The 22,441-nt window shown below is 41.0% G+C and overlaps 1 protein-coding gene across 3 annotated transcripts; it reads left to right on the forward strand.

Moving 5' to 3' along the window:
* Window positions 1-1,186: 1,186 nt before the first annotated feature.
* LOC306806183 (cytochrome P450 2J4-like) lies at window positions 1,187-21,723 on the forward strand. 3 transcript variants are annotated; one of them, XM_079314667.1, is made up of 9 exons: window positions 1,187-1,448; window positions 2,418-2,580; window positions 3,521-3,670; window positions 5,471-5,631; window positions 8,030-8,206; window positions 10,115-10,256; window positions 11,993-12,180; window positions 12,360-12,491; window positions 21,632-21,723. In XM_079314667.1, exons 1-8 carry the CDS (start codon window positions 1,278-1,280, stop codon window positions 12,489-12,491), a joined length of 1,284 nt encoding a protein of 427 aa, XP_079170793.1. In that variant the 5' UTR covers window positions 1,187-1,277; the 3' UTR covers window positions 21,632-21,723. The 3 variants fall into 3 exon arrangements, with proteins under 3 accessions (XP_079170793.1, XP_079170791.1, XP_079170792.1); XM_079314665.1 differs by lacking the exon at window positions 21,632-21,723 and adding an exon at window positions 13,137-14,389 and having other exon boundaries at window positions 12,350-12,491; XM_079314666.1 differs by lacking the exon at window positions 21,632-21,723 and adding an exon at window positions 13,137-13,256.
* The last annotated feature ends 718 nt before the right edge of the window (window positions 21,724-22,441 follow it).

Raw genomic sequence — 22,441 nt, forward strand, 5'->3', positions numbered from 1 at the left:
CTGTGTGCTGGCAGACTCCAGACTGTTCCTTCTGGATGAGGGTCTTCTGTGTTCCAGAGCCACAAAATCTGGAAACAGTCATGGCAGTTTTCTTAGAAGATGAGTGAAAACATTTTTATTTTACAAGTGCTTTGCTCTCAAGGATGGGGCAATTTTGACAGGCAATTTCAGTCTGGATCTGTAACAAGGCACTGCAATGCTCGTGGTTAAGTGGTGCCCAGAACTCCTCTGGTGAGGTTTCCATGGTCTGATTGCAGCACTAGAACTCCCCTGGTGCTGTGTTTGTGATTCCTGCCAGTGTTGAGGCTTGGCAAAGAGCCTTGGCTGCAGACTCTGTTTTCAAGTTACTAAGGATCCACACTCATGTCATGACTAGTTCTTGCTGGGGCCCTTCGTTCTGGAGCTAGCTCAAGATCCCTATTAGATTTTTCTCATGTTTTAGTTTATTTTCTTTTAAATCTATATATTTAATACTAGATGTACTTTCTCTATGAATATGCATGATTTATCTCACATACTTTCTGATGATTTCTCAAATCATATAGGGTATCCACCTTATGTCAAGACTGAAGGGGGAAATGCAGAAGCAGACAAAATCCTCCATGAGTTTACCTAGTGCTAACAGGTTAGGGAAAAAAGTGAGGCCATACATCAGCTCAGTTATGTTTTCAATTACATTCAAAAGCATAACAAATTTTGCTTTTTGTATTAAGTATTAGCCAGTTGTATATGTATCTTAAGATAAATATGGGCTTTTAACTTCTATCAGCCTTGCCATTACTAGATACAACGTGTACATGGAATATATACAAACCAATTTAAAAACTCCAAGATTTAATATCCACTTACATTTGCCAGCTTAATTTGTATGTATGGCTATTGCTTTCCTAAAAGCATTCCTGGAGTATTTGTAGGAACACATATTATTCAAAATTGTCTCAGAAAAACTAGATGGAGAATATACACGTATCTCCATTGCCTGGAAAACCTTGGCCCTACACTTTTAAGATACCATTCCTACAAATTCTGTGATCCATATTGAATAAGTATAATCTAGATGAGAAGAAGGGTGTGCATCCATTAATATGCTGAAGCATGAGAATGCAATAAGTGGAACAAAAAGGAGTGGCTGATAATAAAGAGGGAGGAGGGTGAGAGGTGGAGAATACTTATTATATGAATTCAAGCTCTTATGAAAAAACTGGTTTAGCAACCAGCCTTAATAGCTTCAACAGATAGTTTTGAATAAAGGCAAGCTGGAAAAGGCAGAAGCTAAAATGTTGACCATAAGTCAAGTTCTTGTAGCAGGGGTTGTGTTTCTTCTGATCACGCAGTTTTTAAAGTTGCAGCGAGTGCGGAGACGGTTTCCTCCTGGACCAGTCCCTCTCCCAGTCCTTGGGACGCTGATACAGCTGAACTTTCAGTTTAACCGTGATCTCCTCATGAAGGTACTTCTTTTCAGATACTCCTAACTGTCTAAAAGTCTTTGTGATTTCTCCTTTCTCATGTTGTTTGCTATGTGGAAACATCCTCTCCCAAAGCTACATTGGTAGTACTGTAACTGCTGACTGGCCACTGTGGTGTCATGCTTGGTTTGGAGCAGAGCTGCTGGTTTGGTTCTCAAGATAAGAAAAGGATGTTGCAGTGTCATGTAGTTTGCCAAGCTAAGAAACCTGGAATTGGAATTTCTGAATGTGTGAAGATCATTCTGGTGTTTAAACCTATCCACTTTTAACACTGATTTTCACTGAAATTTGTGTGAAACTTGAAATCTTTCTGTCATCCCTTACCATTAAATCTGGTGAATTCATGTGAAAATTGATATAATTTAGGATTAAATATCTTTAGGGAGGATGTATGAGATTTAGAGTTAGGGAAAAAATAGTATTAAAAAATTGCTTTCACAGCATGGATCTGTAGCTTTCTGAACACTGGCAGTCTCTAGCTTGAGCAGTAAATAGATAATTCCCTGCACCCTATGTGTATGAGCTTGTTTGTATTGACAGGATCAAAAATAGATGGGAGGAAAGAAGAAGGTCCAGGCTCTGAGCTAATTACTCCTCTGATAGTTCTGTGTTCTTTTGTGCTACTTTACTGTAAAAGCAATAGAAACATACCCTTTAACCCATGAATGATTGTGAACTGAGCCTTGCCTTATACTCAGCAATAAAAGGCACATAATGCTTCTTGACATAAGCATGTGGCTCTGAGAATTGGGAATACACAAGTGTTTCCAATAGTGAATGATGGAAAAGACATTCATGATTTCTCAGTGATAATTGCAGTCTGGTGGGAAAGATACAGAACATCACTCCACCTTAGGGCTGGTCCTGTAATCAGCACAAAAACAGGTTCATCATCTGTTTGCAGTGTGTGGGATTTCATTTGTGCTTTCCTGGCTTGTCTCCCATCTCTAGCTGGCAAAAATTCATGGCAACATATTCACCTTATGGTTTGGACGGGTCCCAGTGGTTATACTGAATGGATTTCAAGCAGTGAAGGATGGCATGACCACACACCCTGAAGATGTTTCTGGGAGGCTGGTGTCACCTTTATTCAGAGCATTGGCCAAAGGAAAAGGTGAGAGTTTCCTGGCATAAATAGTGCACAGAAGTGTCATCTTGACAAGTTGCAGTATCTTCTGTTGCTTGTGACCACCTTCAGAGGTAGCACAGAGGCAGGATTTCTCTGTGAGGAGTGACTGCCAGGTGAACTGCAAGGTACAGAGAGGTGAAATAGCTTTTGGAGAGTAGCAGGAGGAAAATACTAGCGAGAAGAAAAGGATTCATAATATCTTCTATGGAATACTCACTGGGGCAGATCCAGAGGTGATGAGATGAGGCAATGGTAAATTGTGCCACAGAGAAAAGGAAGAAAAGGAGGTAAAAATCCAACTGCTTGTCCTGAACAAGCTGCCTCCCACTATGGCATTTTCCATGGAAGAGTGACTTTGACAGTGGGATGTTACTCCCATTCCCTTCCTTTTGTCAGTGTTTTCCAGCTGGCACACTGCCCCTAGAAGTTCAGTGTGCTTCTGTGTCAACCTTGCTGTAGGTTTTGTACCACCAAACACACTAGAAATTCCCAAAGCCTGTCACAAAGCCTAAATGCTGAACTTTCCTGCCCTGCAGACAGAACTTTTCTCCCTGACTGTGGACAGCCAGAGGTCTTTCCCCTTTTTCCTTCAGGAGAATCATTACCCAGATTCAGGTGAGTTTCAGGCATGGCACAGAGTGTAAGACAAGCACTGCACAGAGCATCTAGAGAAGCAGCTGAGATATCCTGAGGTATCAGAGTCTGGGATCAAAGTTAATCCTGCAAGTAATCTCATTACCCAGCTGAGTTTGCCCATTCCAGCCCTGCTAACACGATTACAGATCACAGCTGTTCCTTGGTACCTTTGTGTTCACAGGCAATGCAACAGTTTAATTATGTTCTGTGGCTTAGTAAATCCTTTAATGCAGTCTTTGTCTAGGATTAATATCAGCATGATAAAGAGCTCTTCCTTTAATGGATGCAGGAATTATGTTGGCAACTGGTCACACCTGGAAGCAGCAGAGGAGGTTTGCTCTGAGGACTTTGCGCAACCTTGGTCTGGGGAAAAGAGGTCTGGAGCACCGAGTTCAAGAAGAAGCCCACTACCTGGTGGATTTCTTTACAAGTATGAAAGGTATTTCTGCAATAAATATCAATACACTTTTGCCATTAGTCTGATGTCTTTAGTGTAAGAACTTCTCTGTCCTGTGCTGAAACTGAGGGCAGTTTTTGTTCCACAGGAGAGTGTGCAGGGTCTTACACTGTCTGTGTGGAATGAAAATTAAAAGCCTCCAGTCCCTCTCGTGTTTTCAAGGAGATCATTCTTGCTCAAAATTATTTAGAAAACTATTAAAACTGAGAGAAAAAAAAGGAGCTTATTTATTATTTACATTATAGAATACCCTAAGTGGAAAGGAATCTCTGAAAATGGTCTAGTCTAACCCCTACTCAAAGAAGGGCCAATCTGAGGTTTCTTAGGGCTGTTGTAAATATCTGCAGCAATGGAGACTTTACCACCTCTCTAGGTAATCTGTTCCACTGTTCAGTGAGTACTATAGCAAAAACATTTCTTGTGTTTATGCAGAATTTAATGCATTTAAATTTTTTCCTGTTGCCCCACTTGATACCACTGAGAAAAGTCTGGTTCTATGTTCTTTATATCCCTCCACCACATATTTATACATATTTACATATCTCCCTAAGTCTTCCCTTCTCCAGACTAAATAGTCCATCTCTCTCAGCCTCTCTTATGCCAGATGCTTTAACTTCTTGATTGTTCTTTTGTCTCTTAGCTCTATTTGTTCTAATACAGTTATGTCTGTCATACTGGGGAGTCCAGAACTGGACCCAGCACTTAAGCTGGGTCTTGCCAGTGCTGATTGGAAGGATCACCTCCCTTGGCCTGCCAGCAATTCATTTCCTGATGCAGCCCAGGATGATGTTTGCCTTAGCCTCAAGGGCACATTTTTGGCTCTTTTGTGGAGCTGGTGCATAAAGAGACAAAATCAATGCTGATGAATTAAGCCTTGTAGTGCCATTTGCACATATGCCATAAAGCACTGACTAGAATCTTGTCTTCATTACAAGAATCTACCCTGATCATCCCAGTTAGGATCATGTGAGCTGGATTTCCCAATACTGATTATTATGCAAAGGCACAATAAGTCAGGACATGCTGTGGCTAGTGTTGTATAAATTAGAAATAATTAGATAGAGCCCAATCCCATGGTTTAAGAGCTAGGAGAGATTGAGATGTGATCGTGTGTGTAAGGAAAAAAGCCCAAAACAATAAGTTGCTAATCAGAATTATGCCTTGGCTGTTGGGCAGTTGCATTAATACATAAGCAAATAGGTCATATATTCCATTGTCACAAAATAATTGTCTTGGGATTAGGTTTCAAATAACTGCTTTAAAGTGATTTATTGTGCCGTAGACACAATTGTTTGAAAGGAGTTTACAACACTTTATCTTACTGGAGGTTGTACACCTCTAGCAAGGTCAGACAAAGCACAGTAGCCTTGCATGCCTCTGTGTCCTTGCTGAATAAAGCTGTCTCTCTTCTTGCTCTTCTGCCCTCAGGTTCCCTTTGTCCATAGTGTTCCCAGTCATTCCCATGCTTAAGACATATTTTGATTTTACCAGAAAGAAAATTTGCATAGATTTTTTTTTTCCTTTTGCCTCTAAATGTATTCTATCATATGATGCAATATTTTACACATCTGGCATTTCTTTAAGGGTGCCACACTTTCCTGGGCTCATGGGATTGCAATGTGGTTGTGAGGAATCAGTTTGATACTACAGATTTTGCAAAAATATTGCTGCTTCTATGTGAAATGCAATGCCTTCTTTAAAGTTCTGTGGGTAACTCAGAGGATTCTCATATTTCACTAAAGCAGGAGACATTAACAGTGATATTTACTTTTATGGCTGCAGGGAAACCTGTGGATCCTTCTTTCCCTCTCGTCCATTCTGTCTCAAATGTAATTTGTGCAGTTGTGTATGGACATCGATTCTCCAGAGAGGATGAGGCCTTTCATGAGCTGATTAAAGCCACAGAACATCTCTTCAAGTTTGGGGGCAGCTTTATTCATCATGTAAGTGAAAGATCTGTAGTATTTTTCTGAATAAGACAGAGAGTGAGAAACGCAGATTCAAGAGCTATTGGGCAAAAGTTTTGGAGCAGGTGAGTGATGCCCCACACAGTTTTACTGGGCAGTGAACTCTCTCAAAGTGTGTTGGTGAATCTCCATGTGCCAGCCTTAGGCACTCTTGTTCATTCTCCTGTTTGGGGACTGTGGTAGTTTGCCCCTAATCTTTGCAATAAGGCACAGGTTCATGGACTGCTCCTGGGTCATGTTTGTTACTTGGTTTCTCAACCCCAGCACACCACAGGTTCCTGCATTGGATTCCTAAATATTAAATGTCAGGTCTGAAAGGGTGACTCACATGCCAAGTTTAGACATTATTTTATATACAGTCAACAGAGAGAGGAATGAGTCAAATATAAAGTGTTTTGCCTGTGGCTACTTATCTCAATTTTTTCTGTAAGACACAGACTTGAAGACTTCCCAGAGAAACTCTGCTCCTTCACCCTGAATGAGGAGCAGCTCCAGGCACAGGCAGCAGAAGGCAGGAAATGCTAAGACAGCAAATGTAACTGCAAGATTGGCAATTAAACAATCTGGGAGCTAACAATCCATCTGACACTAGAGGCTTGCTTTGCACAGATGTAATTAAAAATTTCCTGGGTGTTCTGGTTCCACTGCTGAAGTTGTCCCATACGTCTTATGAGTAACTTTTCAATATAGAGTACATAAGCAATTCCTGGAATACAGATGTCTCCCCACACCCCATGGAACATTCTTCTCACTGAGTTATGGCCAGGTTCCCCTTTTCTTAGTTTAGCTTTGGTCCTGTAAATTGAGTGTAGTGGTGGCAGGTGACACCTGCTTTTAGGACAGAGAACATATCTCCTTTTCTTCTCTGCTTCCTATCCTGGCTTTGATTTGATTTAATCTAGTGAATAAGATACTGTTGAGGAAACAAGAACAGAGGTTCAAACCATTCCAGAGGGATGGTCACCACCTCCCCACCTCCCAGCTGCAATGAGAACACAGTATATACAAAAAAAGTGGATATTGCTGCATCTACATCCCCATTTCTTATGCTGATCTCATGCTGTCAGGCACTGAACAAGGGGACAGTGTGGGTTGGATTTCTCCATAAATGGAGGAGGAATTTTGGCAGGTGCCCAGGAAGGTGGATGGACACAGCTCCTGTCTTGAACAGAGAGCTAAATTCCACTTAGAGTGCCATAGTGGCTGGACAGGGCAGACATTTGGGAGTAGAAATGTCTGTAATCTGGGAAACTTCATGTAATTATTCAGACCACAATTGTGTCTAAGGCTTCTGAACACATTTTGCAAGTAAAAAAAATACCAGAGATGGAATTAACCAAAAAGGATGTGAAGTTCTAAGTGAATTTACCAAGGATTGGACTAGCACTTTTCTTTTTGGTGATGAGGCAATCATTACTTGATAATTGGATCAGAACTAATTTCCCAAGAAGACACAAGTATAGTCTATCTAATTCAACCACACTCTGGTGAACATCTAATAATGTGCTTTCTCTGTGATTAAGAGAGTACAAGAAGAGTTTAGTAAAATGAAGGCTGAGAAAGGATAAAAATTCACCTGTTAAATAAACACTGGAATTATATTTTGAGCAGAAAAAGAACTATTAAGAGAATGCTGTATTTTGCAGATACAAGAACATACAGATTACCCAGGCATAAATGTAGGCTGGGAACCAGAATTAACTTTCTAGTTATCAGAATAAGTCAAAATCAACTGTTTCTTAGGTCAGATTTTCTCAAATGGTAAAACAGAAGGAAAAAATAATCTAGTTATGTCAGTTAACCCTGTCTGTCTTTCTAGAGGAGAATACTCAAAATTTCCAGGTAGCTGTTCCTTAGCTTTTTTGGGTTTCAGATATTTGAAATTTCATGGAGGAACCTTGAGAGGTCAATTGGTCGAGTACTTTGGGGGCTACCCAGCCTGTAAAGCAGCCACCAGGGTCCAGTCCTTGCTTTGGCAACTATCCTAATGAGAAGTTTCCAACTTTTGCTTCTCTCTTCCAGGTATTCTCCACTGGAGGGCAGGAGCTCACTTTTAAAATGCCTGAGTGCAGTTCATAGCAATTGATAACGAAAAACTGCATAGATGAATACCCTTCATCCTAGTCACAGTAATTCTAATTTGGCTTGTGATTGAGCTGAAAGCCTGTGGAACTCTGAATCTTATCATCAAAACTAGAAATTATATCATTTACTTTTCACAGCTTGAAAGCCCAAGCACAGTCTTTGTCAGGATTTCTGATTGAGACCGTAATCCCAAGCTAACATGGATATTACCTCTCCTTGTAGCATGCCTTCCTAGTGCATTTTCTTGTGATAGAGACTTTGCAAGACCTCTTGTGTGTCACTCCCCCAGCTCTATGAAATCTTCCCCTGGCTGATGAGCCGTCTCCCTGGCCCTCATCAGAAGGCTTTGGTTTGTTACGATGTGCTGAGCAACTTTACACGGAGAGAGATCCGAATGCACACAGACCGTGGGCCACCAGAGGAAATGCAGGATTTCATTGACTTCTACCTGGATCACATTGAAAAAGTAAGTTTTTTTCTGCCCAATCATACAGTCATGGGGGAAAAGGTCAGCATGGACCATTGAATCATCTGAATCATCACAATCTCTTGCCTTTCTAGACATTATAATGTGAATTCAATAAGCAGAATAACCAAAATCCTTTCTGATTGTTGATATGCCACAGCACCTTGCAATCCTTTCATTAAAGGACAGGTTAATACAGTGTATTTTTCTTTTTCATTGGCACAAGTCATAAAGCAATTTAAGGTCTCCAGGAAAGAATTGTGAATTATTAAGTGAACAAGACAACCAGGAAGGCCTTTGGAAGATAGAGTGGGATGCTTTGGTTATGATATTTCACAGGTAAAGGTTTGCCAAGAGAATTTGCAAGAGGACAGCTGTATTAATAGCCTAGGAGTCAGCAGTGTTTCAGACAAGACTGGAGAAGAGGAGAGTGCCAGGGACAGTGAAGTGTCAAGCAGACAAAGGAACTGGGACAAATAGGGCATTTTGGTAGGCATAGTAGATGTAGGTGGGAATCTGTAGGGCTGTGGAGGGCTGTAGGAACTGTGCACAAGATCTCTCCCTTTTTTATACCACACCAGGATCACTTTGTACAAATCTCTTGGGTACTGAATCCCAGCCCTGATCTCTGGACTGTCAGTTGTCCTTCCCCTCTATGACTCCTGCTTCCACTTAAATCACTTTTCCTCTCCTCCACTGTTGCAGGATATTTTCCTCTTCCTGCTCTGTTTGGTGACAGAAGGACAGAACCTGGGGAAGTGGGCAGTAGCTGTTGTTCCTGGTGGCAGTGCTGTCCTGCAGGGACACCAGTGTCCCTTTCACCACTGCCATGTGCTGGTAGCAGCAACTGAGGCAGCCACAACCTGTTGGGCTGCAGCACTCACCTACCTCTCCCTGATAATTATTTATTGATCAATTCCCACATATATTCTTCTGTCTGGTGTGGATGTCAGCCTAAATGGTTTATAGCTCCTTGGATCCTCTTGTTTTAATTTCTTTTTTATACCAGCACAGTTACACACCTGGCCTTCCAAAGCATTTGACTGTTTCCAAAGCCTTTCATTGCATTCTAGGATTTAGGAGACTTGAACATCAGTATACCAGAAATTGTTTCAGTGAGCTCTTCTGGGACTCTACTGGGTGGAAATCATCCAAGATTGTTTATTAAAAAAATTGAACTGTAATAGATGAACAGGGGCAATAAATAAAAGATTAGATGATAATACAGCATCTTTCCTTCTTTTTGATTGCTCCACTGGCTAGAGAAAGGTTTAACACCCCTGAGCAAAACCTCCCTAAATATAGACAATGAATTCCCCCAAACCATAACCATGGTTGTTTATAATTTCAGTGTATACATATAAATCCTCACACTCCTAATGGAAAACTGTAAAACCCCAGAGCAGCTGCACAGGAGTCATTGTGCCCTTGTGTAGAAGAAACCTGAGTGCCAAAGGTTAAGAACTTTACTCAGCCCAGTGTTCAATGCCTGGTCACTGTACTGCTTGGCAGAACAAATTGGTGGATTGTGACTTGAGACATGAAGAATAACACACATCTTTAAAGGAACATTTACTTATGAAACATTTTAAATTAGCCACTGTTTGAACATTAGGCCAATAATCTTTTTCTTTTTTTTTTTCTTTTTTTTTTTCTTTTTTTTTTTTTTCCCAAATAATTTGATTTAGCTTCATGAGTAAGAGTGGAATAAATACAGCTTGTTTATTTGTGAAATGTTAATTTTGTGTTGAAGCCATCTTGGTGTCTAATATTCCTTAGCAGTCTTTCTGTATTGTCCTATAAGGAGAGGACACTGCAGCTTGGAAACAGTTACAAAATCACATTTATTCCTATTATGTCTTTTCTAACTTTCATGTATAAGCCTCTAAATTTTCTTATAATTTACAGTCCAAAGATGAACCCAGATCAACATTCAATGAAGACAACATGGTTTATTCTATAAATGACCTTTTCTTGGGTGGATCAGAGACATCAAGCACTACTTTGAATTGGGGCCTGCTCTACATGGTGGCAAATCCAGACATCCAAGGTGAATAGACAAGCTCATCTCCATGCAATAGGAAAAACAATTAGCAACATTTTCATGGATCAGAGATTATTCCTAGATACTGATATATGCCTTGTGGCACATGTACCTTTTTGTACTTGTAGGTCTGCCCTAGGCATCACCAGCAGATCCACGGATTAAATTAACTCTGTGATGTACCTGAGTTTACTGTACAGAAATTATTCCATTCAGGAGTGGAAACAGATGGCTCCTCTGTTACATCTGTGTGTATTTGAGAAGTTTGGTTTTAAGTCTAGTTTTTAAATAACCACCAATTCCTTTCATAGAGCACTGAATGAAAACCAAAGGAGGAAGGATGTCTTATGCTGGATAACAGAAATTTGATCGTTATGTTGCAGAGTATGTGCAACTATCCAGAGAGAAGAGGATTTTAAATGGATGAAAGAGATGAAGATGAGAAAAATTTGGTCAGCTTGTAGCTGTCAGACAAGAAATTCTGCTTAATCTCATGTTATCACATGTTTTGTTATCACTTACTCTGATTAAGGTTATGAAAGCACTGACTCACCTGTATAATTTTATTTAGCTAAATATTGCACAAATTTGGGAAAGCGGAGTATGTGCAGAGTGATCCTTCCTGGGCTTCTTGAGTAATACATTGCATCAGGACTCTCATAATGAGCTGACATCAGTATGTCTGTCCTCATTTAATTAATTGGTGGCTTCTTTGTGAACCCATGCATACTTTACCCATGTTGACATCCAGTGAAAGGGTTCCACTCTGTACTGTAAGGAGAAATTTTGACTTTTGCCTCATCACTGAACTGGGAATAGAAATGTGTGTTTATATTATGCACTGACTGATTACTTCAAACTACCTGGATTCTCAAGTGCTTCTGCAAGATAGAAGGACATTTACTTAAAAATATTTCCAAATGCGTATTTTAAATTCTGTTAGGTGCTTGAATCTCTTTTGTCAGTTTAATGAAGGACTACTTGCAGACACAGGGCAGGCTTGATGTGAATGGGCACAGACTGATCACTGCACATTGAACTTCCCTGCATCTTAGTGTTGCTTCAAAAGGCCTGGAAAAAGGCAGGATCATTTATTAAAAATCTAAGGTATTTTTATTAGGTGTGTACTGCCTCTCTTGAAGTTTATAAATCAAAGGTTTTATTTTTGGTAATGCCCCCAAGACTCCCATGAAATAAGAAATTTTAAATATACTGTTCTTGATTAAAAGGCAGGTGCCAAGCAGTAGACCAATTTTTTAAAATGGCCTATAGACCTTGTTCTAGTTGGTATTGCTTCACTTAACAGATGCCATGTCCTTTTAGCAGGAATTAGACTTTTAAGGCTCAGACTCACCTGGCACAGATTTCAGAGAGTTGTGAGTCTAATATTCTAGCTGGCTGAAGGTGTTCGAGGCACCTAGGCAAAAGAAAACCCAAAGATAAATCTGTTATCTCTTGACTTTGTGGTAATAAGGCAACACTTAGTTTTAAATTTTTGAGCAACAAATGTCTTTTCTTTATCTATGATCAAATAACTTCAGATCCAGAAGCAGAGTTCTCATATGTTTAAGCTGTAGCTGGAACATCCTGCTACTTTAATTTTCTTCATAAAATGTTACTTACTTTTCTATATTAATTGTGGTGTTGTTCTCATAGTTCTAAGTTGGAAATGTCTTTGAAAATGAAATTACTGAAAATACTCGATGTGTTTTTGCACCTGAAGCAGTGAATGTTTTCCACAGAGAAAGTGCAGAAGGAGCTGGATGCAGTTCTGGGTCCCTCCAAGCTGATCTGCTACGAGGATCGGAGAGAGCTGCCCTACACCAACGCCGTGGTTCATGAGATCCAACGCTTCAGCAACATCATTTCAGTTGGCATGCCCAGGGTGTGTGTGAGGAACACAACCTTGCTGGGCTTTCCCCTCAAAAAGGTACAGACACAGTTTCTCACTTGCTGCAGATTTTTCCTGCATCAGTAGAGCAAGGCGTGGATTGAAATCTGTTTGTGCCATTTCTTCCTTCCATAGAAGGGGGCTGGATGCCTTTGGGTCACGGTCTGAATGTGAGCAAGGAACAGAATGAATGATTTTCTCCTTTCAGGGCACCATAGTTCTTCCAAATATTGCTTCATCTTTGTATGACCCAGAGCAGTGGGAAACACCTCGGCAGTTCAACCCTGGTCACTTCTTGGATAAGGATGGAAACTTTGTGGCCCAAGAAGCCTTTTTGCCATTTTCAATAGGTATGTGGGTTACAGCACAAACACCAACAGTTTGGATTGGGACTGTAGAATGAAGATGTCTATTAAAAACATATTGATTGTCTATTCTAAACATTTTTGTGGAACACAGTGCTTAATCAACATGATAATTTTCAGTAACATATGTTCTACTGAACAAATAATTGCATGGAAAATCAGAGGTGTCCTGACAAACATATATATCTAACTTGCTCTATTTTTGGAAGGAAATTCTCTGCTAATGATTGTGGCTATCAATTTTGGGCACTCATTTCATACCAGACAAATGTATGGAAAGCACTTTCAAGCAGTCCTTTTGATTTTTTATGCATTCAACACTAGAACATGACACCTCCCAGGAAAAGCAGGCTCTTATTCTTCATTTACATGATGGAATGAATTCCTTTAAAGTTGTCAGTCAAATGAAAATGAGCCTTTGAGGTAATTGAAGGGAGCAGAAGGGTTACATGGCTATAGCTACAGATAAAATTCTTTGAAGGAATGAATTAAACTTTGTGTCATCGATTGCATTAAACCCTGCAGAAATTCTGGACTCATCAAAAATACCTTTGCACTGTGTGAGGATGAATACAGCTGCTGTTGGGGTGAGGTTTATTTACTCACTGTCCTTTCTTCTTCCCCCTGCAGGGCACAGGGTGTGTTTGGGGGAGCACTTGGCGAGGACAGAGCTCTTCATTTTCTTTGCCAGCCTGCTGCGGGCGTTCACCTTCCAGCTCCCCGAGGGAGTGACCACCATCAACACCGAGCCCGTTATGGGGGGCACCCTGCAGCCCCACCCCTACAGGGTTTGTGCCATTCCACGCTAGGCTGGACGTGCTGTGTGCCACAGACCAGCTCTGAAACATCTTCCTTATTTTTCTGAATGTATTTCTTGAGAGCATATAATGCTTTTTGTATTGGATTCGAATTTCTAGTTCAAAAGCCAGCTTTTGTCTACAATAGATAATTTTATTTAGACCATCTTACCTGCTCATGAAGGTGATTTTTTTCTTTTATTTGTAAGACCCATCATTCTCAGCCATAAAGGCATTTTGCAGTTGCTGCCTGGCCTGGCAGGTATATATCTATGACACTGCTGAGCAAATGACAAAATCGACTGCCAGACTTCAAAAATTCATTCATTATCTCTGATAAAGAATTCATTCATTATCCTGTTTCCAAAAGCAAATTGGGAAAACATACCTGGAAGGTTCTACTTTTTGATGTCACTATCACCAATAACAATGTTTCAGTCAACCTTTTGTTGATGATCACTAATAAAAGATATGAAGGAAAAATTAGCAACTGGTTTTATTTATAGATAACTTACAGATCACTGAGACTTTCTAGATGTGATACAGCATAATATGTGTAAGCTTTAAACCTGGCAGAGAATAACTTGAGTCCAGCAGGCTGAAACCTGAAACCTGGTGAAGAGTGAAGACAGAGAGAAGATTTCTTCTGGGGCACACACTTCTGGCATTTTAAAAGTCTGACAAGTCAATTTTTGGAAAGTCTTTTCTAACAGGGCAACAGTTTACCCCCATGCCTGACTCATGCTAGGATCAGCACTGGGAGGCTGCTACACCAGGTGCAAGGACTTCCCAAGGGGCAGTTTGGGTGATGAACCTGCTTTGGTTAGAGATGATGGTAAATTGAAAAATGTTGATGGAAAATCCAAAGATACTTTTTAAACACTTCAACAGCTCAGCTATCTGAAGTCACACAGGCTTGCCATATACACAAGTACTAATCAAAAGCAATTAAAGAGTCTATAATTAATGGAGAGGAAAAATCTTCATTTTTTGGAATGGTTCCTATGTTAAGCATTTATATTGTCTGGAAAAGTCTTGTAAAATGTAAGGGAACTTGTCCTTCATTAATGTTCCTGTTTGTGTGAGAGAGGACAGGACAGTTGAACAGATTAAATCAGTTATCACTCCATGTCATCTGCTGTGTGATTGAGACTAGTTCCAGCAGTTCACCATGAATCACAATTTAGATTTGTCTCATTATTTCTAATTCAATGGCTGATGGAACACAGCATCAAAATTGTAACCACTTGATATTTAGTTGTTATTAAATTAAATGGCAGGATAGCACTAGTGAAATATGGAAGATCACATCCTGACATTTTATGTGACAGAAAACTGGTAGAAACTGATGTCAAAGTCTGTGTGGATTTGCATGTGTGCATGGGGAGATAAGGCAAAGCTGAAACCACTGTGATTTGGGGATGTTGGAGCTGTCATTGCTGCTTAGAAATGAAGTTGGAAGTATCAGTACATGACAAGCATTAACATCTCTGCTCTGTGATGCTGTCACTCCTGATGGCCACGTGCTTCCCCAGACATCCTTCCAAAAGGGAAGCTCATAAATGAACTGGGATGGAATCCTGGCCAGGACAGCCTGTATGCAGCTGGAGCAGGTTGAGTTGCCTGAAGCCATGGGAATGGCACAACCCAAAACAAGGGGCATAAACACCACCTGTGCAGGTGTGGGAGAGGAGACACACAGGGCACTTCAGAGGGAAACTGCACCTCACAGGGGGCAGGTTATTGGTGCCTGTCTGTGACAGGAACTGCTGCTGGGTGGCTTCTATTCCCTTGTGCAGGATTGTCCAGGGGAGAGCCCAGCACGTGAGCTATGGCAGGATGGCAAAGGGAGCTCACAGCACAAGGTGGGAGAGCTGGGCTTTTCAGAGCTGTTGCATTCCTGTTCCTGCCTGATCTTTTTTAAAAGTGAGTCACTTTAGCTCATCTTCCAATAAAGCCTTGTCTTTCTGAGCTTTTGAAAGCCTTTTTAAAGCCTGGCTGATGCTGCCACAGAAGGCCAACAAAGCTGAGAGTAGACTTAGAGAAGCCCAGCTCCCACTCATGAAGCATGTGCCAACCCTTTCAGCTTTGGCTGTGTGCTGTCACCTCCAATCTGGCTGCTGAGCTTTAAGGGGTGTCCTGGAGACACCCCCTCACACACACATATCCTTCATTCCTCTCTCTTACATTCTTCATTGCTTCTCTCTTATTTCTCATGCCTTCCTCAGGCTCCGTTCTTGTTGTGCTCCTTGCACCTGCTCAAGCATTCAGGGGAAGACCTGGCTATAAAGGAAAATACAGAAAATGTGGAGAGGCCAAGCTGAAGATTTTGGGTTCATGCAGCTCTTGGAGAGGCTCAGAGCCTTGTGAATCTGTGATGCTCATCTGATGCTCTTTTCAATGAAAGTTTATACACAAAGCAAATATAAATAGTAAGGAAAAAGTTTTGTATTTCTAGTAGTATAATGAGGAAAAAGGAAAGTGATGGTTTCTCAAAACTGCAGTATATCAGGAAGGCTCTGTGGCAGATGGGAAACTTAATGGCTATTTTGGCTTTTATTGTCAATGAAAATGGCCAATGTATTCAACACCCTGACATTCAGGGAAGATTTCTGTCTAGGCTAGGAAGGAGAAGTTGGAAAATATCTAGATAAACATGATGTTTTCAAATTGCCTGAGCTGATTCATCCTAGGGCACTTAGGGGAACAGTATCAACCTCAGAGCTATTAGCAATTATCTATGAAAACCTGTGGAGGATGGGAAAAGGTCAAACATTTCCTTGTCTTCAGAAGGTAAGAGAAGTTGCAGTGCTATAAATCAGTCAGCCTGATTGCACTTCTCAGAATATCCTACAAATAATCAAATTGTAAGCAATGGAAGGAAAGCAGAGTCAGTACTCACCAAATAATGTCAAAGTTACTTAGTTCTGTTTGATGACATTGCTAGAGGTCTGTTTTCAGGAGAGAAGCTGTTAATGTAATTTACTGCTCTTTAATGGGGCTTTGACACTATCTCACAAACTCTGTGGAAATGTGCTTGATAAAACTTCATGGAAAAGTCAGGAAATGCATATGAATAGTGTCATGTCAAACTGGAAAGATACACTGAATGGGATTCTGTCCTGCATCTAGTACTATTCAATATTTAATTGAGGACCTTGATAGTTAGCAAAAGCACCAGACCTGGGAAAGGCCTAATTTCTTGATCCAAACCAGATCCAAACTGTTGCCTGCAGCAAGGTAAGAAAGAGATACTCCCAAACTTGTCTAAATTCAAAGAAACTCTAAATTCAAAGCATCTCTCATTATTCCCTCCTTCCTTTCTTCCTGGAGTTACAATTTTCCCTGGGAAATTTTTCTGGGATTTCTTTTCTTGATCGTTATGGCTTCCACGGAGCAGTAGGCTGCAGCAGAAGGATACATTTCAGTTTTGCAGTGACTTGAAACCCCTCTAAAAGCTATAGAATTCAAACTCAAGTTTGCTGTCCTGAACGAAAATATTTTCTTTGGCTATTCTTGAATAAAAGATTTAGCGGAAAAATTATGAAGTTTTCATTAGGAGTTTCTGAGACAGGTTGTTTTAAACTGTATTAGTACATTGAAATAATTGGACTAAAAACACCAATGAACTGTATTGATTTTAAGTAATATTTCAGCTGAGTTTGGGATATCTTTTACTTAGTGAAAAGCTTATTAACTCCTCCTAATCTCTGCAAAGAAATCAGAGCCTGTGGTATTTTTTGCCAAACACCCCAGAAAGTATATATTTGCTGTCCTGCAGTGTGAGATTCTATTGTTAAAGGAATTACAACAACAAAATTGCAGCCCATTCCCCAAACAGCTTATGAGATACAGCAGATGAAACTAGAGATGAGCTAATAATACCAATATATTCTGTGGTCAGGTGATGATATGATGGTATTCTACAAAGCTGCATTTTAAGAAGCATTACAGAGAAAATGAAAAAACAATTGGAGTGTGTTATATCATATTCTTTTTGAAGTAGCTTTTTTGAGCTCTATAAAAGTGCTTATTTCAGTGGTGCAGTCACATGAACTCAGCTCTGCCTCCTAAATTCAGATTGGACTGGCAACTACAAGCTGTGGGTGACTCTGGTTTCTCAGGTGAGACAGGCAGCTTCCTTTATGCTGCTTGTGGTAGTTTGGGGAAGGGACAAATGCCACCACCCACCCCTGATGCTGAGGGTATCAGTAGCTTCAGCACCCACAGACAGCAACCAAAATCCTAAAGAAATGCAGGCCACTATGGGACCTGCAGGCAGAGGTACATGGGGGTCCAGGCTTCCATCTCTGACACTACTGTGGCATTGGCCTGTCCTGGCAGAACAGGGCACAGCTCTGTGGGAGCTCCCTGTTTTGGATCTGCCCTGTTTGGGGATCTCCCTCTGTTTAGGGATCTCCCCTGTTTGGGGATCTCTTCCTGCCCTGTGTGTTGGGTCTGATGCTGCAGCAAAGGGAAGCTGCCTGTCCTTAAGCAGAACACCAAGAGCTGTCAGGAAGTGTGCTGGCTAACTCAGCATGGATCAAGTGGGGATTCCACAGCACAAAATGTGGATTTCTCAGCAGCTCTGGGGCTCCAGGCAGAGGGCAGCAGAGGCTCTCAGCCGCTGAGCAGGAGCTGCCCTTCAACATTCCCTGCTCCCAGGGGTGCTGGAGTCCATCACACCCTCATTTGCCAACAGCTTGGGACTGGTGAGGATGAGATTTAAATGCTACAATACAAGGTCCTTAAAAGATTCCTTGGACCTTTTGGTAGAACAGTGTCTGCACAGTTTCTGGATTACACTGATATTATTCACCATGACCATGCTTCTCTGCACTCTGATCAAGATAAAATGTTCATAATTTTCTCTGTACCCACAATCTCTCCCATGAAAGGGAATGCACTACACCAGGGAAGATCCCAAACAAATTACTGTGTGCCTTGCACTAACTTTCATTTTCTCCAGGTGAGGTAGTGTCATTTGACCAGGCCCAGACATTGGAAAAACAAAGTGATTATACAGTTTGAAATGTGGGAATTGCATCCATGAGGCTTTGAAGCTGAATCTTTATTTTATTTGCTCTGCCTCTCTCATTTCCTTTCTGTTAAGTACTGCCAAGAGAAAACCTTGAGATAATTAAAATAAACAAACAAACAAACAACTTCATACCAACATCATTCTCCACACCAAAAATAATTTTTTAAAATTAAAAAAAAAGCAAAATGAAAACAAATCAGGAAATATTGAACAAAAGAATTATGGCTATTCTTCATCAATTTTAGCTTGTTGTTGGTCTTTATGCAGTTTGAGCTGCTGCAGTAGGAGAACCAATTAAAACTAAAATTGCCTTTTATCTTTATGATGTGTTTGACAGGATGCTTTACACAGAGCTGACCAAACTGATTCTCTTTGAAGAATGGCATGCTCTGATCAAAGAAAGCTCTGTCCTCCATGAATCAGAGCAGTACAAAATGTCTTCCTACTTTTCTCTAATTATAGAATTACAGATTTGTTTAGGTTAGAAAAGACCTCTTAGACTATTGAGTCCAACCATAACCAGAGCACTGCCAAGTCCACCAGTAAATCATGTGCCATGTGCCAAATCCACACATCTTTTAAATACCTCCAGGCATGATGCCTGCACCATTTCCCTGGGCAACCTGTGCCAGGCAGGTTTTGAGCAACCTTTTGAGTGCAGAAATTTTTCCTAATGTCCAATTTAAAACACCCCTAGCACAACCTGAGACCATTTGCTCCTGTCCTGTCACTTGTTACTTGGGAGAAGAGGCAAATCCCCACCTGGCTACATCCTCCTTTCAGGGAGATGTAGAGAGGGGTAAGGTCCCTCCTGTCCCTCCTTTTCTCCAGGCTGAATAATCTCAGCTCCCTCAGCTGCTCCTCATCAGACTTGTGCTCCAGACACCTCACCAGCTCCATTTCCCTTCTCTGGACACTCTCCAGCACCTCAACATCTTTCTTGACAATTGTACAAAAAGTTCTGCAGCCTCTGAGGGCACTGCTTTTATTCTCTGTCTCCAGGTCCAGAACTGTGACCCTGTGCTGTCCCATGTGTGTTTGACATCTCCACTCTCTTCCATAAATCCTCACTCCAGCTGTCACACATAATCAGAGGATGCAGAGAAGCTGACAGGGAAAATATGTAAAAGTGATGGATGTTTAGGAGGATACAGATTGTTTTCTGTGGTAGAAGATGGCTTTCCTGGTTTATGTGAGAAACTCAGAGGTCTCTCTCAGGAATATTAGTGCAAGGAATAAAATTTCTTCCAGCATAATATCTAAGGAGGAATAACAGTTTTGACCTCAGGTTGTATTTCTTAATTCCTTTTATCGTAACACTCATGGAATTTTTTTTTTTTTTTTTGGGAAAAGGAGCTTTCAGGACATTGCTACTGCATTGCACAAGCAATAATATCATAATTGGAACAATAAATAAAAATTAGGTAATTTTTTTCATATATTATCCTTGCTTAATTTTGGGGATGTGTGTAGGTACTGCAGTCACTTCATGTTCAGTCAGTTGGGAAAATTGTGTCTAAAGGCCTGCATTGCCTTTGCCAGTACCAGCTGCTAATCCCTAGATACTGTATGACAAACTAATACACAGTCACTGCCACCCAGCTTGCCCTTGGATCCCTAAGCAATTGCCAAATGCTGAAAGCTGCTGAGTGTGCTTGCCATCTTTCTTGAAAGTCACCCTAGCAGAGTTGCCATAGGTGCTGGGAGTTATTTCCTAGAGGCAGGCACTGCATGGCAAAGCTGTGAGCAGCATTGTCAGAATGCTTTCTTCCAGAGGAGACTCAGATCAATGTGGAGTGGCAGTGGTTACTTGTGTCCCTCCCTCCCTCAGGGAACTGGTAGAAAAGCAGCAAAGAGCCAGCAGAGAGGCAGATGTTGGGACAGGGCAGATTAACGGGGCCTGTCGGGGCACAGTCCCAGCCTTAAGTTCAATTTTGAAGGGAAATTCTTGCCACACACAGAGTGTAACTCTAAATCCCCTTGTTCCCTTCATATTAGCATTATTGCAGTGCAAGTCTCCTTCATTCAGCTTCCCTTGGAAGTGAGGAGAAAAAGCTTCCCTGGAAAGGGAAGAAAGGCATGAATCAGACTTCTGGCCCTGACACTTTATGCATGGCTAATTGTCACTTTGCCACTTTAATAAAACAGATTTTCTCTGTTAGCAGCTAAATGCAATTAGTTTAATACTTCAAAGAGCTGCTGCTCCTGCCACCATGCTGGAGGAATGTGTGATGGAGGGCTATTAACCCTCTGTGCTACTGCTTGGGACTTTTTTCCTACTTAAGCAATAGAAAATCAAATACAGAAATGTCCCCTAAATCTTTCCCCAAAGAATTTTTGGATGCTTCTTTAGGTTGCTAAATCAACCTCTCAAATCTAAAATGTTACAGAAAAGAGCTCTGCCTGAGAAAAAGCCTGTGAGGAATGATGGTGTAATTGAAGACTGAGCTGCCAGTCACAATTTTGGTCAGAGGATGTGTTACCTCCTCTGGGTTATGAGCATCCTGACCCTCCATAAAGGCCATGTGGCTGCTTCTATTTCCATCTTCCCTTGGTTTCTGCCTCCTGTAGCTTGACTCTTGCCACATCCTAATTAAGGACTTTGAAGACTTGAAAATACCTGGCTGCAAAGGATTACAATGGGAAGTGTGAGGTGGAGACAGGTAATGGAGTTGGTACAGCTTCATTTATATGAATCTGGGATGATGCATTGCTACAAGTTGAGTGTAGCAGTTAGAATACATTATTGAGTTGAGCTGGTTCTGCATTTCATGTTTTACATTTAAATTCCTACCATGAAAATTTAGGAGCATTAATACTTGCCTGATTAGAAAGTCTGCTCCGTTACACATTTTAATTATAAAAAATCCTGTAGTGCTGTGTAGTTTCTTACCTTCACGTGTAGAAATAGGTATCTTTGCCTTGATACACCTCAAATGTATTTAATAATGATAAAGCACCCTGAGATACTTTCTGGAATGTGAACTAAAGAAAGGAAACCATTGCTTATTCTCAGAACTGTATAAAGTATATTGGAATTCTAGGTCAGTACTTTCATCTTGATGCTTTTAACCCTGGTTTCGTAGAATAGACATTGTATGTTCCTGGATATTGACATTCTGCTCCTATGAATTGTTTAATGACAATCAAAGACAAGGTGGGGGTGATAATGGTATTTCAGTCTTGATCTATTACCTTGTTCATTCACTGTACATTACTGCAGCATTCTCAACCTTTCCTGGTCTTCAAGTCCTCTCTGGTTTGAAAAGTTGCTTCTCACTTTGCAGTCACTGTCACACACCTGCAACCCTTCAAAGCTGTGTTTCTCTTCAATGCTTACAATTGCCAAGCTCACAGTCTGCAACCAACCTGGTGAAGAGCATGCCAAGAGAGAATCACTCACCAATCACTTACCATCCTAGGTAAATGAAGATCTAACTCAACTATGATTGGCACTTTTTGTGCTGAAAAGATGTAGCTACATGGAGTCAATCCCCAAGCTGATGCTTCCAGCTGAGAATGACTCTGCCTTGTGTCTGAACACAGAGCAGATTGACGAGATGATGAGGTCATTCCAGACTGCTGGGACCTGTATGGAAGTGGAACACCATCCTCTGTATTGGAGGCTATTTTGAGGTCAATATCTTTATTCTGGAGAATGCCCATTGTTCTGCTTCAGTGCTTGTTTGTCCCTGATGTGTCTAAATACACTTATGACCTCCTAGTCAGCCATGCCAAGATAAATTTTCTACAAGCCCTCTTTTACTCCTTCACTCCACTATTGACTGTGGCACCCCTGAGTCCTTGGCCAGTTTATAGCTAAGGCAGGTTTGGTGCCAAGACTTTTGCTCTTCTTGGTGCAGAGCTCAAGGAGGTTGTATCTAAGTCTCAGTCCTCCCACTTCCCTTGGGACAAACTGCTCCATGTTGTGTGGTTTTACATCTGACTGCACTGCATCTGTCACTGATCTGGCTTCCTGAATTTCGGTTTTCTCAGTCATGAAATTTGGAAGCTTGGTAAACAGCCTTTTTAGATTTTCTGAAATGGTTTAAAGTAATTGAAGAGTTTTAAGCAATGTAACTTTGATGCCATTGCTT

The sequence above is a fragment of the Erithacus rubecula genome (assembly GCF_903797595.1).
Source record: "Erithacus rubecula genome assembly, chromosome: 11".
NCBI lineage: Eukaryota > Metazoa > Chordata > Aves > Passeriformes > Muscicapidae > Erithacus > Erithacus rubecula.

Coding starts and splice junctions, on each gene's coding strand:
- LOC306806183 (XM_079314665.1), top strand. CDS start 1,278: ATGTTGACCATAAGTCAAGTTCTTGTAGCAGGGGTTGTGTTTCTTCTG. Junction 2,581..3,520: donor AGCATTGGCCAAAGGAAAAG/GTGAGAGTTTCC, acceptor TAATGGATGCAG/GAATTATGTTGGCAACTGGT. Junction 10,257..11,992: donor GGCAAATCCAGACATCCAAG/GTGAATAGACAA, acceptor TGTTTTCCACAG/AGAAAGTGCAGAAGGAGCTG.